We start from the raw sequence: 16,455 nt of genomic DNA, 5'->3' as shown, positions 1-16,455 counted from the left end.
GGATGTTGCGGCCCTCCGCCAGTAGGGCTAGGCCCCAGGGGACAAATGATGGTATTTCATGTTTAAGTCCATTAACAGTACCAGGGTGCAGAAAGAAGGTAGACCACACAAGGGATTGCAGTGTAACATGTTGTTTACTCATGATGGTGATGCTTGCAATCCGATGAAGGCTGGTCCTCACCACTGGTCCCCTTAGTCCCAGTGCCGGTGTGGTGACTTGGTGGCTTCTTTCCCCTGCACCTGCCTCTGGTTGGTGGGTCCCCATGTCTTGGGGTCCCCTCCTCATAGTATTTCAGTCATAGGGGTACTTTACACGCTGCGATATCGGTACCAATATCGCTAGCGAGCGTACCTGCCCCCGTCGGTTGTGCATCATGGGCAAATCGCTGCCCGTGGTGCACAACATCGCTAACACCCGTCACATGGATTTACTTTCCCTGCGACGTCGCTCTTGCCGGCGATCTGCTTCCTTTCTAAGGGGGAGGTTCATGCGGCGTCACAGCGACGTCACACGGCAGCCGTCAAATAGCAGAGGAGGGGCGGAGATGAGCTGCCTGAACATGCCGCCCACCTCCTTCCTTCCTCATTGCAGGTGGTCGGAGGTAAGGCGATGTTCATCACTCCTGCAGTGTCACACATAGCGATGTGTGATGCCGCAGGAACGAGGAACAACATCGCTACTTACCAGACAACGATTTTTGGTAAATGAACGACCTCTCATATACCAACGATTTTTGTCTCTTTTGCGATCATTTAAGGTCGCTCCTTGGTGTCACATGCTGCGATGTCGCTAACAACGCCGGATGTGCGTCACAAACACCGTGACCCCGACGATATATCGTTAGCGATGTCGCAGCGTGTAAATGGCCCTTTAGTCCGTACGGTGGGCAGATTGAACCCTGTACGGTCGATGCTCTGTTCCGGGCCCTAGTTCTCCCATCACTGCTGGTGCCCCAGACATTACAGTCGGTGAAGTCCTAGATTGTCCCCTCACCATGCAGATTTCATCAAGTTTGCCTGGAGCGTTTTCCTGACCTAGGGCACTGCACCCCGTCGGTGCTATGGTTCAGAGAGTACTCCACCGTACTCCTTTGGCAACCACAGGCCTGAGCCTGACAGGTCACTGTTACACTCTCCCGTCAGTACTCTTACATCCGTCTCCTTTCACTTCCACTTACTCACTGTTTAACCCCTCCTCCCTGCTTGTCGTCTAGTGGACTGGATCGGTTCCACCCCTACGTGGCCATCCATTGGGTCCAAACCCTAGCCTGTCACCAGTCCTTGGGGAAGGGAAAGACAGGAATTATATGTGTGTTTTGGTGTTACCGACACTGGTCTTCTGAGTCCCTGGGGGTAGGCCCTGCATCTTTGACAGGATGCAGATCCTTTTAGCTCCTGATGGCTTCAGGGGCGCTACAAATCTGCTTGAGAAGGTGTGCCATATTAGTGCCCATTTTTGCTATTCCTCTACCACTGTTACTGGTTTTACAGCACTGCAAAAGCACTTTAATTTACCAAGTCATCGACTCATGTGCGACCTGCCCAAGCGATGAAACTCTACATTCTATATATTGGCGAGGATTAGTGAGCAGCAGAGGGCAGTAGCTGAATACCAGGTTCAACATGCCCGTCATACTGTGCGTCAGTCACCACACGTAACAACTGTTGAGTGGGTGTGAATTGCATAGATTAAACTTTGCGAAGGACGTATGAATCAAGCCGCATACAAGGTTATCCTGGAAAAACAGTTGCTTCCTTTTGCTCAGGCAATGCTCCTCAACTCTGAGGACTGTTTTTTCCAGCAGGAAAATGCACCATGCCATTTAGGTCAATCAATATGAGGATAAAGGACCACCACATCAAAACCGTGTCATGGCCAGCCCAATCTCCAGACCTTAACTCCATTGAAAACCTCTGGAATGTAATCAAGAGGAAGATGGATAGTCACAAACCATCAAACAAAGAAGAACTGCTTAAATTTTTGCGCAATAAGGTCATCCAAAAGCCATGTGAAAGACTGGTGGAAAGCATGTCAAGACGCATGAAAGCTGTGATTAAAAATCATGGTTATTCCACAAAATATTGATTTCTGAACTCTTCCTGAGTTAAAACATTAGTATTCTTGTTTCTAAATTATTATGAACTTGTTTTCTGTGCATTACTTGAGGTCTGAAAGCAATGCATTTTTTTGTTATTTTGACCATTTCTCATTTTCAGAAAATAAATAAAACATTTATTGCTTGGAAATTCGGAGATATGTTGTCAGTAGTTTATAGAATAAAAAAAAAATTACATTTTACTCAAAAATATACCTATAAAGATGTATGTATGTATATATATATATATATATATATATATATATATATAGAGAGAGAGAGAGGTTTGTCACCACAGAAAATGGGTGGGTGGGCAGGCACAATTTCTTGCACAGGGGCCCCAAGCTGTCAGTGTCCGTCCGCCTCTGTGTAATACACTACATCACTACACCCCCCCATATACTACACCTGTAATATAATGCGTCACTACATCCCCAATATTAGTCACCACTCACACCCCCTCCTCATTGTTCCCTCCTCAGGTTATTACTCGCCAATCATCTCTCCCTCCTTATTGTCCCCTCCTCAGGCCTCTCCGTACAAGCCCCCCCCACTTAGTTGCTTCTCTTGTATAGGTCCCGCCAATGTTTCTCTTGTAAAGGCCCCACCGCTGTTTCTCTTGTACAGGCCCCGCCACTGTTTCTCCTTTACAGGCCCCAGCTGTGCTGCTTCTGTACCGCCCCATGCTCGGCAGCCAAGCTGCTCGGATCCGCACCTTCAGTGGGTGGCTCGAGAGTCTCCGGACCCGGGGGTCTCACGGTCACTTCAACTGAAAGGGGGTTGTGGTTTAGGGACGTAGATGTACGTCCGGAACCGTGTTAAGTTCGTGACGCCACCCACGGGATGTGGTGAAGGTGGACACCACCGTTGCAGTTACGGGGCACCCGGGAGAGATGTTTGGCAGCAAGTTGTTAACCCCTCCGTGGGCAGGGATGGTGGCCCCGGGACCCATTGGGGGTGTTTGGCGGTGCAGGGAGATGGGCGACCGGAGGGTGCTGTTGTACTCACTATTAGTAAACACACGAGTCTCTGGTAAACCAAGGTGATGGTGGTCAGTGCCCGCAGCTGGCTGCAGTCTGGTCCCCCACCCGGCTGGTGGTCTCTGTATTTCTCCCGCACCTGTGTTGGATGGTGGACTGCCTGTGCTTGCAACTTCAGGAGTCCGCTCCCGGTTTGTGGTCACGTAAGGAGCCCTTTGCCCGCAGACAGTGGCCCGTGGGATCTCTGAGCCGTGGCGGTGGCTGCTTATCCCCCTCGTTGGGCTGTTGCCTTCAGTCGGGACTTTGTGTGGGACAGGACCTCTAGTCCTGGCCGCAATCAGTTAATTAGCTAGCCCCCAGTAGCTTCTGGACCTAGCTTCAGGGTCTGAGTACCCCCCTTTGTGCTCCGGTTTCCGAGTCGGTTCCCCTGGTCGGTACCGGCGGGCCACTAGCCTGTCCTGGTCCACCTCGGTTCCACCGAGCTGTCTTCCCGGCTCCTGCATTCGGAGACCGCCATCTGCCTCCTAGCCAAAGGTACCAGGGCTCCTACTCTGGCACCTGCTCAAATTGGTTTCTCTCCTCTGCTGGAGCTGCACACAGCTCCAGCCGATACACCTCTCCAACTTGATCTCTAGACTTGTTCTGTTTACTTTCCCGCCTCAGGCTATCTGAACTCCTTGGTGGGCGTCTTCCAACTGCCTGGTTCCGCCCCCTGGTGTGTCCATCAAGCCTTGAGGGGGGAGACTAGGGTTTAAATGTTTGGCTGTATGTTACCTATGAGGGTCAGGTGTAATGCGGGGCACTCTCTGTGACTACCTGGCCAGGCCAGGGCGTCACACTCCCCCTTGGTTAACCACAGACCCTCCGCGGGCTGTCCGACCACCACCGGTTTATTTTGCTTTTTGAACTGAAAAAGATAAAAACATGTTTACAAGTATAATAACTTTTGTACAATTAAGCATATTTTTGTTTTCTTCCCTTACGGGAGGCAGTTAACTTAAACGTTGCAATAAAACATTTTTATTAACCGGGAACGGGACGGGACCGGGTCCTTTTCATTTTTGCCCACCCAAGCAAACCTAGCCCTGATGCTGCCTCTAAAAACCAGGTCAGCACCTCTTTTTCCCCAGTTCAGGAAACGGGTTCAGGTCCGGGTGTTGCCCACACGGGCCGGGTAATAAGTTCCTTACCCGGCAGTCTCTCTCAGAGGCCCCACGTCCAGTGGACCCCTGTCTCACTAGTGACAGGACCTTGGCCTACAATTTCCCGCAGGCCCTTCCTCCAACCAGCCTTTCCGGAGACTGCAGGACTATGAAAAGGGTGGTCAGGGACTATTTGCAATGCCCAATAGTTTTTCGGTTGGCCTGGAAATTCTCGGCCATGTCATTAATAAAGTTTAAAATAAGAACGTCAACTTGGTCCCAACGGGGACGGGCAGAAGGGTAGCTGGGAACCGCTACCTCATCAGTATTCTTCTTCAGCAGGGCTGGAGGGTGGCAGAGAGGGGCGGACGTGCAGCTGAGCGCCCATGGTTACCCTTCTTCTCACATTCAGGGTAAACCACCCCCTCTCCCCACAATGCCGGGTGTATGTTACAAACTCCCCGGGTTCCAGGTCCCGGTCGGGATGACCCATTGGGAGGTGTGTGTAGACGTCCCTTCGGGACATGAAGATCTCCACATCCAGGCCCGGCTCGAAGATGAACCCCCATCCTCTTTGGGGGTTGAAGTGCCGGACCTGGCCTTCATGTGTTGGGCCCCTCACCCGAAAGGTGGCGTTGCGGAGGTGGTCCTTCTCCGAGTAGGTCCGGGCCAGCACCTCCACTTTCGTTTTTATCGTGGGCGGCGATCTCCTGGCCCAGCTGGCGCTGCTGCCGCTCCCAGTATGGAGCGTCTGCCTGCTCCTGCTCACTCTGCACGGGAGTCGGGCCCAGCCGGAGTTCCCCCGCGTCGGCTACGACCGACACACTCTGCACTAGGGAACCCTGCTGTGTCGCGGCCTGCTGAGCTGCCTGACAGCGGCAACTCCGTGGTGCCTCAGCCAAGGCCTGGTTTTTGGGAGTGGCCAGCATTACCTTCGGTGCTGGCTTCTGATCGGGGACCGCCTCCGCTTTGGCCGGGCGGATTGCCGGGGCCGTTGTCATCTGTGGCGCGGCTTCTTCCAGGACCGACGGGTTCTCTGCAGGACAGGGCACTCTCCAGAGGCTGATCTTTTTCAGAGCTGGTGTTGGTGCCGAGGCGGTAACAGGCTGGCTGTCGACGGCTTCCTCACGGGCCGGTGGAACGGACTCTGCTGCCGGTGTTGATGGCAGCGGACCGAGCGGGGGGTCGGCAGCAACCGGTACGGACGGCAAGGGAGGTGTGACACCCTGGACTAGTCAGGTCATCCCAGGTAGTCACACACAACACCACACCCCCTTCCGATTAGGTGACATCAGTCAAACTAAAAACCTTTTCACCACCCTCCAGGTTTGATGTCCACACCAGGGGGGTGGAGCCAGGTGGTTGGCTCTGCCCACCGAGGAGTTCACAGTCCTGGAGGCGGGAAGACACTGACTCAAGTTCAAGTTGAGGAGGAGAGTAGTCCTGACAGTGAAGGAGGAAGGTTGGGTCTAAGGGCAGACGAGCGCCTAGGCCTGCCATAGACTACTCCGGTGGCTGGGTCGGAGCCCAGTCACCTTTGGCAAGGAGGCAGACGGTGGTGGCCACCTGCAGGAGCTGAGATTACAGCCGGTGGAACCGCAGGGAGCGGGGTCGGGCAGTGGCCCGCCGGTACCGAACCGGGGAACCGATTGGAAACCGGAGCACTAGGAGGGGTACTCAGAGCCAGTACAAAGCCCTGAACCGACAGGGCCGAGTCAAATCAACTGATTGCGGACTGGACTTTAGGACCTATCCCACACAAGACCCGTTAGAAGACAACAGCCCAACCATATAGGGTAAAGCCACCGCCAAGGCATAGAGACCCAAAGGGCCAGCGTCTGCAGGCAAACGGGCTCCTACGGCATATACAAGTCGGGGAGTGGACTACCAGTGTCTAGGCATAGGAGTCAAACATTTACACACAGAGGTGCAGGAGAAAGGCGGAAACCACCAACCTATACCGGGAGAAGCTGCAGCCGGCTGCGGGCCCCATTCATCACTCCGTTTGGTTTACCAGAGACTCGAGTGTATTGTGTCAGAGTGAGTACACCAGTGCCTTCGGGCCGCGCACCACGTTGCATCCCACTAGCGTCCAACCCGCTCCCCCGCCTCTGCACCTCCCTCGGGCCCCCGGGACCATCGCTCCCCTACCCACTGAGGGGTCAACAACAAGCTGCGCAACACCGTCCCCGGGAGGCCTAGTTAACGGCAGCGGTGGTGTCCATCCATTCACCACAACCTGTGGGTGGCGTCACGAACTTACAATTCAAACCAAACAACCGCGGCCCTGGCCGTGGAACTCCTCACCCATGTCCCCACGTGTAACGCCAACTCCCTTGCAGAGCGACGTGACCCCCGGGTCCGTGAGAGGCTCGAGCCACCATCCGCAGTACGAGCACGGATCCGAGCGGCTCGGCGGTCGTAGCCGAGCCCGCGGGGCGGTACACATCAAATATAGAGGGCAGAGGCAGACCGGGTCCCTCAGCCTGATTGGCCAGTCCCTCGGGGACATAGGGGCATGGGTCGCTTACCCGCTCTTCTAAGGTTGTCTCCACTTCGCGTGCCCGCACGGCCGCAGCCAGCTCATCCATCTCGGCCATCCATCGCTGCATTATATAGCACGCCTGCACCTGGTTCTGGCGACACATCCACACAGTTTGGGCTTCCACCCATGCCGCTGTTCCGGGCACGAGCTCCGGCACTCCGGGCTTGCTGGACGGTTCGGCCATGGTGCTCTCTCCGGGTCCAGGAACCAGAAGGGTGGCAGGGTCCTGGAGTCCTTGCCCTTTATCTGCACGGTCACATGTCGCAGAATTTTCACCCGCCCCCCCTTGGTCTTTTCGTGTCACTCCACTAGCCGGCCGGCAAGTTTCGCTTTGTGACCTCCGGCTTTTCTTTACGGCTGTGTTCCCAGGGGGCGGGGCTTCAGTTTCGCGCCCTTTCTCGGGGAAGGAGACCTTGGGTGGGAACTTTCGTGCCAACAAGATGGCGATAAGATGGCGGATTCTGAAAATTTTCGCAACGGATCACCTCTGACTTCAATACAAGGCGCACTTCCACAAGGTAAGTGGATGGGTAAGTATCCTGTTCGTGACGCCAGAAATTGAGGTGTACCGCCCCATGCTTGGCAGCTGAGCCGCTCGGATCCGGACCTTCAGTGGGTGGCTCGAGGGTCTCCGGACCCGGGGGTCTCGCGGTCACTTCAACTGAAAGGGGGTTTGTGGTTTGGGGACGTAGATGTACGCCCGGAGCCGTGTTAAGTTCGTGACGCCACCCACGGGATGTGGTGAAGGTGGACACCACCGCTGCAGTTACGAGGCACCCGGGGGAGATGTTTGGCAGCAAGTTGTTAACCCCTCCATCGGCAGGGATGGTGGCCCCGGGACCAGTTGGGGTTGTTTGGCGGTGCAGGGAGATGGGCGACCGGAGGGTGCTGAAGTACTCACTATTAGTAAACAAACACACGAGTCTCTGGTAAACCAAGGTGATGGTGGTCGGTGCCCACAGCTGGCTGCAGTCTGGTCCCCCACCCGGCTGGTGGTCTCTGTCTTTCTTCCGCACCTGTGTTGGATGGTGGACTGCCTGTGCTTGCAACTTCAGGAGTCCGCTCCCGGCTTGTGGTCGCCTAAGGAGCCCTTTGCCCGCAGACGCTGGCCCGTGGGATCTCTGAGCCGTGGCGGTGGCTGCTTATCCCCCTCGTTGGGCTGTTGACTTCAGTTGGGACTTTGGGTGGGACAGGACCTCTAGTCCTGGCTGCAGTCAGTCAATTAGCTAGCCCCGAGTAGCTTCTGGACCTAGCTTAAGGGTCTGAGTACCCCCTTTGTGCTTTGGTTTCCGAGTCGGTTCCCCGGGTCGGTACCGGCGGGCCACTACCCTGTCCTGGTCCACCTCGGTTCCACTGAGCCGTCTTCCCGGCTCCTGCATTCGGAGACTGCCGTCTGCCTCCTAGCCAAAGGTACCAGGGCTCCTACCCTGGCACCTGCTCAAATTGGTTTCTCTCCTCTGCTGGAGCTGCACACAGCTCCAGCCCACACACCTCTCCAACTTGATCTCTAGACTTGTTCCGTTTACTTTCCCGCCTCAGGCTATCTGAACTCCTTGGTGGGCGTATTCCAACCGCCTGGTTCCGCCCCCTGGTGTGTCCATCAAGCCCTGAGGGGGGTGACTAGGGTTTAAATGTTTGGCTGTATGTTACCTATGAGGGACAGGTGTAATGCGGGGCCCTTCCTGTGACTACCTGGCCCGGCCAGGGCGTCACACTTCTTCTCCTGCCGTAAACTTTTGAAATGACACACGTGCGCACGCAACATCAGGGCGCACACGTGTGTGTCACAGAGAAAGTGGCGGGCAAGGAACAGAGAAGAGATTCCTGCATTCTGCTGTCTACACTGTGCAGAGCTGCAAGATTGCTCCCTACTCGGCACGCTGCGTGTGATGAGGGCAATCTGGCCAGGGCCCCCCGGAGCCTGGAGGTCCGGACAACAGGTCAGATTGCCCTCATTACTGACCAGCCAACAAGGGCCCTCTGTACCTACAGGCCCCTGTGCCACTGCACTGGCTGCACCGGTTGAGTAGGATTGCGGCTTTTGATGTGACTTTTCAAAAACACAAAAATCATAAATCTGGCAAAGGCGGGCTTTGCACACTACGACATCGCAGGCCGATGCTGCGATGCCGAGTGCGATAGTGCCCGCCCCCGTCGCAGCAGCGATATGTGGTGATAGCTGGCGTAGCGAAAGTTATCGCTACGCCAGCTTCACACACACACTCACCTGCCGTGCGACGTCCCTGTGGCCGGCGACCCGCCTCCTTGTTAAGGGGGCGGGTCGTGCGGCGTCACTGCGACGTCACACGGCAGGCGGCCAATCAGAGCGGAGGGGCGGAGATGAGCAGGATGTAAACATCCTGCCCACCTCCTTCCTTCCGCATATCCTACGGAAGCCGCAGTGAGGCCGGTAGGAGATGTTCCTCGCTCCTGCGACTTCACACACAGAGATGTGTGCAGCCGCAGGAGCGAGGAACAACATCGGACCGTCGCGTCAGCGTAATCATGGATTACGCCGACGCTGCACCGATGATACGATTACAACGCTTTTGCGCTCGTTAATCGTATCATCCAGCCTTTACACACTGCGATGTCGCATGCGATGCCGGAAGTGCGTCATTTTCAATTTGACCCCACCGATATCGCACCTGCGATGTCGCAGTGTGCAAAGTGCCCCAAAGTCTTATTTGCATAGCTCAGCACTGCACACATTTGACACATTGTATTAAATTAAAAAAAATCAGATTGTGCAACATTCATTATTACATTTCAGTCCTATAACATGACCTTAGTAAGATAAATGAATTGCAGAGAAGTACTTTGAGTGGTTAAAAGGCTTATGCTATTAGGAAGGTGGAGGTCTTCAGTGTCAGTGCTAGCAACCTACTTATTTACCCCTGCTCTAGAAGTGATATACTCTACATACAGGTTATTATTTGTAGAAATGGTAAGAATAGATTCACAGGTCCTGGTCACTGGATGACAGCCCTGAGAACCAGCTTCTATTTGATGACATTCATGGGCTTCTCTCTTGATTAGCTAGCCTGGTACTGTGTCATCATTGATAAGACGCATATATGTGATACCATACCAGGTCAGCTAATAAAATGAATAGCCTCGGATACTCACAGGTAGAAGTGGTTCACAGAGTTCCTGTTGATTATACAGTTAGGTCCAGAAATATTTGGACAGTGACACAATTTTCGCGAGTTGGGCTCTCTATGCCACCACATTGGATTTGAAATGAAACCTCTACAACAGAATTCAAGTGCAGATTGTAACGTTTAATTTGAAGGTTTGAACAAAAATATCTGATAGAAATTGTAGGAATTGTACACATTTCTTTACAAACCACATTTTAGGAGGTCAAAAGTAATTGGACAAATAAACCAAACCCAAACAAAATATTTTTATTTTCAATATTTTGTTGCGAATCCTTTGGAGGCAATCACTGTCTTAAGTCTGGAACCCATGGACATCACCAAACGCTGGGTTTCCTCCTTCTTAATGCTTTGCCAGGCCTTTACAGCCGCAGCCTTCAGGTCTTGCTTGTTTGTGGGTCTTTCCGTCTTAAGTCTGGATTTGAGCAAGTGAAATGCATGCTCAATTGGGTTAAGATCTGGTGATTGACTTGGCCATTGCAGAATGTTCCACTTTTTTGCACTCATGAACTCTTGGGTAGCTTTGGCTGTATGCTTCAGGTCATTGTCCATCTGTACTATGAAGCGCTGTCCGATCAACTTTGCAGCATTTGGCTGAATCTGGGCTGAAAGTATATCCCGGTACACTTCAGAATTCATACGGCTACTCTTGTCTGCTGTTATGTCATCAATAAACACAAGTGACCCAGTGCCATTGAAAGCCATGCATGCCCATGCCATCACGTTGCCTCCACCATGTTTTACAGAGGATGTGGTGTGCCTTGGATCATGTGCCGTTCCCTTTCTTCTCCAAACTTTTTTCTTCCCATCATTCTGGTACAGGTTGATCTTTGTCTCATCTGTCCATAGAATACTTTTCCAGAACTGAGCTGGCTTCATGAGGTGTTTTTCAGCAAATTTAACTCTGGCCTGTCTATTTTTGGAATTGATGAATGGTTTGCATCTAGATGTGAACCCTTTGTATTTACTTTCATGGAGTCTTCTCTTTACTGTTGACTTAGAGACAGATACACCTACTTCACTGAGAGTGTTCAGGACTTCAGTTGATGTTGTGAACAGGTTCTTCTTCACCAAAGAAAGTATGCGGCGATCATCCACCACTGTTGTCATCCGTGGACGCCCAGGCCTTTTTGAGTTCCCAAGCTCACCAGTCAATTCCTTTTTTCTCAGAATGTACCCAACTGTGGATTTTGCTACTCCAAGCATGTCTGCTATCTCTCTGATGGATTTTTTCTTTTTTTTCAGCCTCAGGATGTTCTGCTTCACCTCAATTGAGAGTTCCTTAGACCGCATGTTGTCTGGTCACAGCAACAGCTTCCAAATGCAAAACCACACACCTGTAATCAACCCCAGACCTTTTAACTACTTCATTGATTACAGGTTAACGAGGGAGACGCCTTCAGAGTTAATTGCAGCCCTTAGAGTCCCTTGTCCAATTACTTTTGGTCCCTTGAAAAAGAGGAGGCTATGCATTACAGAGCTATGATTCCTAAACCCTTTCTCCGATTTGGATGTGAAAACTCTCATATTGCAGCTGGGAGTGCCCATATTATATATATAATTGTATTTCTGAACATGTTTTTGTAACCAGCTAAAATAACAAAATATGTGTCACTGTCCAAATATTTCTGGACCTAACTGTACATTGATTCTTGATGCTATTTTTTTTCAGACTTTTTTTTAAGTCCTCCATGATGTTAAATTTGGCATGAAGTTAAATTTTGTGCCCATTCCATTTTAATAAAGTGACATTTGTCAAAAATGCATCATTTCTAAAATGGAAACACCAGCTCCAGCTGAAATTAGAATTGAAACTCCAAATCATGGAGAAGTTCTAATATTCTAAGATTTTTTAAGGACTTGTACTTCACAATTCATTATAAATGTGGAACCTGAAATAAATGAAGAATCATTTAAAGCCATATCCAATTGTTTTGGGAGTGTTCTCAGCAATTATTTTAATTTCCAAATGTTGATGAGTATAGTTGATGTCAGTTCTGCATACACTGGAAAAGCTAAGAAGTCAATACAGGACTATAATGAAGGTATTGGATAACAGCACAGAATTGCCAACACACAGTTTGTCATACCTGTAGGGCCCTGATAGGCTGTCAATATATTTTTGATAAAAGACATCTTCTCTAGTCAGTGAAACCACTGTCCTGATATTCTCAACAACTTCTGTCGAAATCTAAGGAAGGAAAAATGTTTAGAATGAAAGTTTAAAATGCATTAAGTGAGAAAGGATCCACAGTATAGGTGGTTTAACAGTAGAAGTCGCAGGAATTTCGAGCTCCATAGGGTTTCAATGGTAGATGGCCCCTCTCTGGGACTTCTAGTGTTAAGGGCTAAAATGTATACTTGATGAGCGCATAAATTGTTGTAGCGAGAGTTATAAACCATGTAATGCTCACCTAGGAATTTAAAGGGAAGTTATCATCAGAAAATGACCTATTGTTTTTTATTAGGTTTTTGTGTTACAGTATATTTATTCGGAAAAAAATGCGATCTTTTTTTTCCATCACAATCTTTATTTAAATAAAAATAGTAATCTTGGAACACTAACCACTGGTGATTTTTTAGGCCCATTTTTCCTATCCTTTTAGAAAGAGTGAAATCATTATCAGAGGTAGGATTTCAATTATAGATGACAACTCTATACACAGCTGGTAACACAGGATTCACCATTCACATTAAGTGATATTCTTACTGACCCTTCACAGTGACCTTTGCACAGGCTCATGAGACACTTTTATACAAAAGATAGGGTTAGGGTCTGACCATTATGGCTACGTACATGTGTTGTTTCCTTAAACAATAGAAAATGAGTCTACAAAAGCCCTAGTAGCCAAAGTGAAAATTTCACATTTCTATTTTTTAGTTTGAAAACAGATTGTGATATGCAAAAAAAATTCCAATAATATTTAAAAAAAAATAATTTAACTAAAAAGCAATAGGCAATTTTCTCATGATAGTTTCAATTTAAACATTCAAAGTCGTATTCAAAGAAAAAGAGAACAGGATCTTCAGTACCACTTATTGGAGGTAGCAATCCTAAAAGTCAAGTTATTATTGAACCTTTAAAAGAGGCGTGCCACATCACTTAGGACATGGGTAGGCAACTGTTAAGCGTCAGGGTTCAAACCCCTGACCCTATGCTTTGTATTCAGCTTTCTTGTCCGCCAAGTCACAGCAGATCCATCTTGTCTCTGGATGTTTATTATCTGTTATCCTTGGTCTTTTAGGTTAACAGGTGTTTTTATTTATCCATTTGTCTGTTCAAGCATCTTTTGGGTGCGGCTATATATACCTTTCCCCTGCTGATGTTTACTGCTGCTGATATTCTCGTTTGGATGTTCAGTCATAATGCCGTTGTTTATGCCAGTTCGCAAAAGACTAGTTGAGGCTTATCTCTCTGAGGCATTTGCTCTTCACCCTTCACCTATCTTCTGTTTGCAATTAGGAAGTAGGCAGCCTGTTCTCTAGACCTATGTACATTACCTTTTTACATTGTATTACATGGATTGTTTTTACTCAATCTGGGTTCTCTACCTATCTCAGCACTCCTTCCTTTCTGTAGGCTAATTGATCTCTGCTCTGCCCTCCAGTTCCTTAGGATATATGTGAAGCACTTGACGGGTGTTCAGACAGCTTAGGTCCGAGTTACCATTGTTTATTTTGGGGATAGGGCAATGCTAGCCTAGGCAGCAACTACTAGGAACTGCAGGGTCCAAATGTCTAGTCTGTGCAGGCACTGGCTGGGTTAGTAGCAGTTTTTCAGTGTTTACCTATCTCTTTCATGTGAGCGGATTGCTCAGTCATAACATTATCACAAGCCCATTCCATTTTTATGTGCTGTGAAGTCATCATTTATGCTGTGGATCCCCTGGCTGCCCAATTATAGTCCTTGCTTTTTGATGAGGCAGAAATCAAATGGCAACAACAGCCTGTGTTATCAGCTTCTAAAAAGGTTGTAGTCCACCCAGAACTGTCTTCTGAGCCTAAAGCGGGCTTTACACGCTGCGATATCGATAGCAATATCGCTAGCGAGCGTACCCGCCCCCGTCGGTTGTGCGTCACGGGCAAATCACTGCCCGTGGTGCACAACATTGCTAACACACATATTTACCTGCCTAGTGACGTCACTGTGGCCGGTGAACCACCTCCTCTCTAAGGGGGCGGTTCGTTCTGCGTCACAGCGACGTCACTAAGTGGCGGCCCCATAGAAGCGGAGGGGCGGAGATGAGCGGGCCGAACATCCCGCCCACCTCCTTCCTTCCTTCCCCATTGCGGGTGGCCGCAGGTACAAGGTTGTTCCTCGTTCCTGCGGTGTCACACATAGCGATGTGTGCTGCCGCAGGAACGAGGAACAACCTGTGTCCTGCAAAAGCAACGATAATCAGGATTATAACGACTGAACAACGATCAACGATATGGTGAGTATTTTTGATCGCTACCGGTCTTTCCTGCGGTGTCACACGCAACGATGTCGCTAACGAGGCCCGATGTGCGTCACGAATTCTATGACCGCAACGACATCTCGTTAGCGATGTCGTTGCGTGTAAAGCCTGCTTAAGGTAAATTCACTGGATTGCTTAGTCGGCGACCAAAGTAAATTTTCCAGCTTTCATTCTTCAAGTAAGTTGTATTTTCGTCTCTATCCTGCCTCATCTGGAGAACAAAACCCACTGAGTAAATATTATTGTATCGTTGCTTTATGGAAATTCTCAGACTTTTCTCTACCTGACAATTCTGAAGTTGTTCCCTCAGTTGACACTTTTTTCTCTGCTCTGGGGCTCATTTGTGATGACCAGATAAATTTGCCATTGCTGAATCAATTATTCGCAGATTGATTCAGGGAAAAAATAAAGTGGAGGACTACTGTTCTCAGTTCAGATGACAGGCAGTGGAAACCTCCTGGAGGGACCTAGCTCTCTGCAGTCAATTCAGCCAGGATCCTTCTAGCCAGATATGAAATACAACAGTTTATAATCCCTCCACGTTGTCCCTGGCCCCTGACATCTGGCCATGCCTTTACTCCTCGAACCCTCCTGCAGAATAGTGATGTGTCGGTCTCGAACGATCCGACACACAGAGCCGAGTCCCTGCTGTCAGTGACAGGAGTCGGCACCCCATTGAGAGCCACTAAATTCTTTTAATGGCTGTTAGTTGGCGTAAAAGTCCGGTGTTCAGTAGACAAAACTCCGCGAACCTGAAGGAAACCCCCCAACTCAACAATTTAATTGGCCCTTTGTGAGTGGGCGGGGTTTAGCAGCAAGTGAACAGGGTTTCGGTGGCGTTTATATAATCTTAAATATGTTTTCACCTGGGGTGAACTCATGTTGGTGAACAAAGCTATGTGAGCCGAATCACCAAAAAAAGCCGGACTGCCCATCACTACTGCAGAACTGACTCTCAACTCTCTGTAGCCAGGAAGTCCTCACTCTCAACACTAGGTCCACCACCCAGTGAGCTGGACCGAACATTAACTGTTTCTATTACTAACAAAGTCTACCTACATTACATTCCTATTCTTTATATTACTTTCTATAAATGACATCCTAAACCTTTACCTCATGCTACTCCTACTTAACATTCTCCACTCTGCTATATCTGTTACAACCTATGATTTAATCTAAAGCTTAATAGACTAATACACTTCACTACAAATACATTTATAGCACATAACACATTACACTTTTCATAACCATACACTTTACATTGTAGGGGGATGTGACCACCTACTAATCCAGGTCCTTGTTGGTTTATGGTGAAATTATGTTCTTTCCACTTCCGGATTATGGCCCTAACCGTGCTCACTGGAACCTTCAATAATTTAGAAATTCTTTTGCAAACAATGCCATCAGTATGTTTTCCAACAATAATGTTGCTAAGGTCTTGAGACAGCTCACTGGTTATTAGACATCATGAGATGTTTCTTGTGTGGCACTTTGGTAGACACATTTTTTTTATAGGCCATCAGTTGAACCAGATGATATTATTTTTCACCAAGTGACAGGATTCCTTTCTAATTATTGATAGATTTAATTTGGTGTCATGACTTTCCATGGCTTTTGGCACCTCTTTTTCTTCATGTATTCAATAAATTTTCCCTGTGTCATTTCTCATTATTACAGATAACTAAATTTATGGACATCTATGGTTTCATTTCTTTGCCTGCATGGATTGGATGGGTTGCAGCTTTTGGTGGTTTTAGGCTAGTCCCAGCCAACACTTACAAAGTTTTTAAAAATGGGTGGAGCTCGGGTAAGACAGGGAGTGGCCAAGCATGCCTGACAAATCATCATAATTTATACCACAAAAATAGCATAAATTATGACAGAAACCTTTACAAGCCCCTGACTGGCATGCATCTTTTGCAGTGGCACATAGTAGATGAAAAATTCTGCCAAACTCATTAAAGGAACCTGTCAGCAGATTTGGGGCCTATAACCTGCAGCCACCACCAGTGAGCTCTTATATACAGTATTCTAACATGCTGTATATAAGATCCCAGGCCGCTGTGTTGAA

At 49.2% G+C, this 16,455-nt stretch overlaps 1 protein-coding gene across 1 annotated transcript in view; it reads right to left on the bottom strand.

Moving 5' to 3' along the window:
* The window catches only part of LOC142243443 (ATP-dependent translocase ABCB1-like), a 254,512-nt gene that overhangs the window by 117,341 nt on the left and 120,716 nt on the right, over window positions 1-16,455 (bottom strand). The window contains exon 15 of the mRNA XM_075315381.1: window positions 12,015-12,115. Coding sequence (XP_075171496.1) covers window positions 12,015-12,115 — 101 coding nt within the window. The remainder of the gene's footprint in view (window positions 1-12,014; window positions 12,116-16,455) is intronic.

The sequence above is a fragment of the Anomaloglossus baeobatrachus genome, chromosome 6 (genome assembly GCF_048569485.1).
Source record: "Anomaloglossus baeobatrachus isolate aAnoBae1 chromosome 6, aAnoBae1.hap1, whole genome shotgun sequence".
NCBI classification, from domain to species: domain Eukaryota; kingdom Metazoa; phylum Chordata; class Amphibia; order Anura; family Aromobatidae; genus Anomaloglossus; species Anomaloglossus baeobatrachus.
The sequence above is the reverse complement of the archived record's forward strand: the minus strand, read 5'-3'. Positions and strand labels throughout refer to the sequence as shown.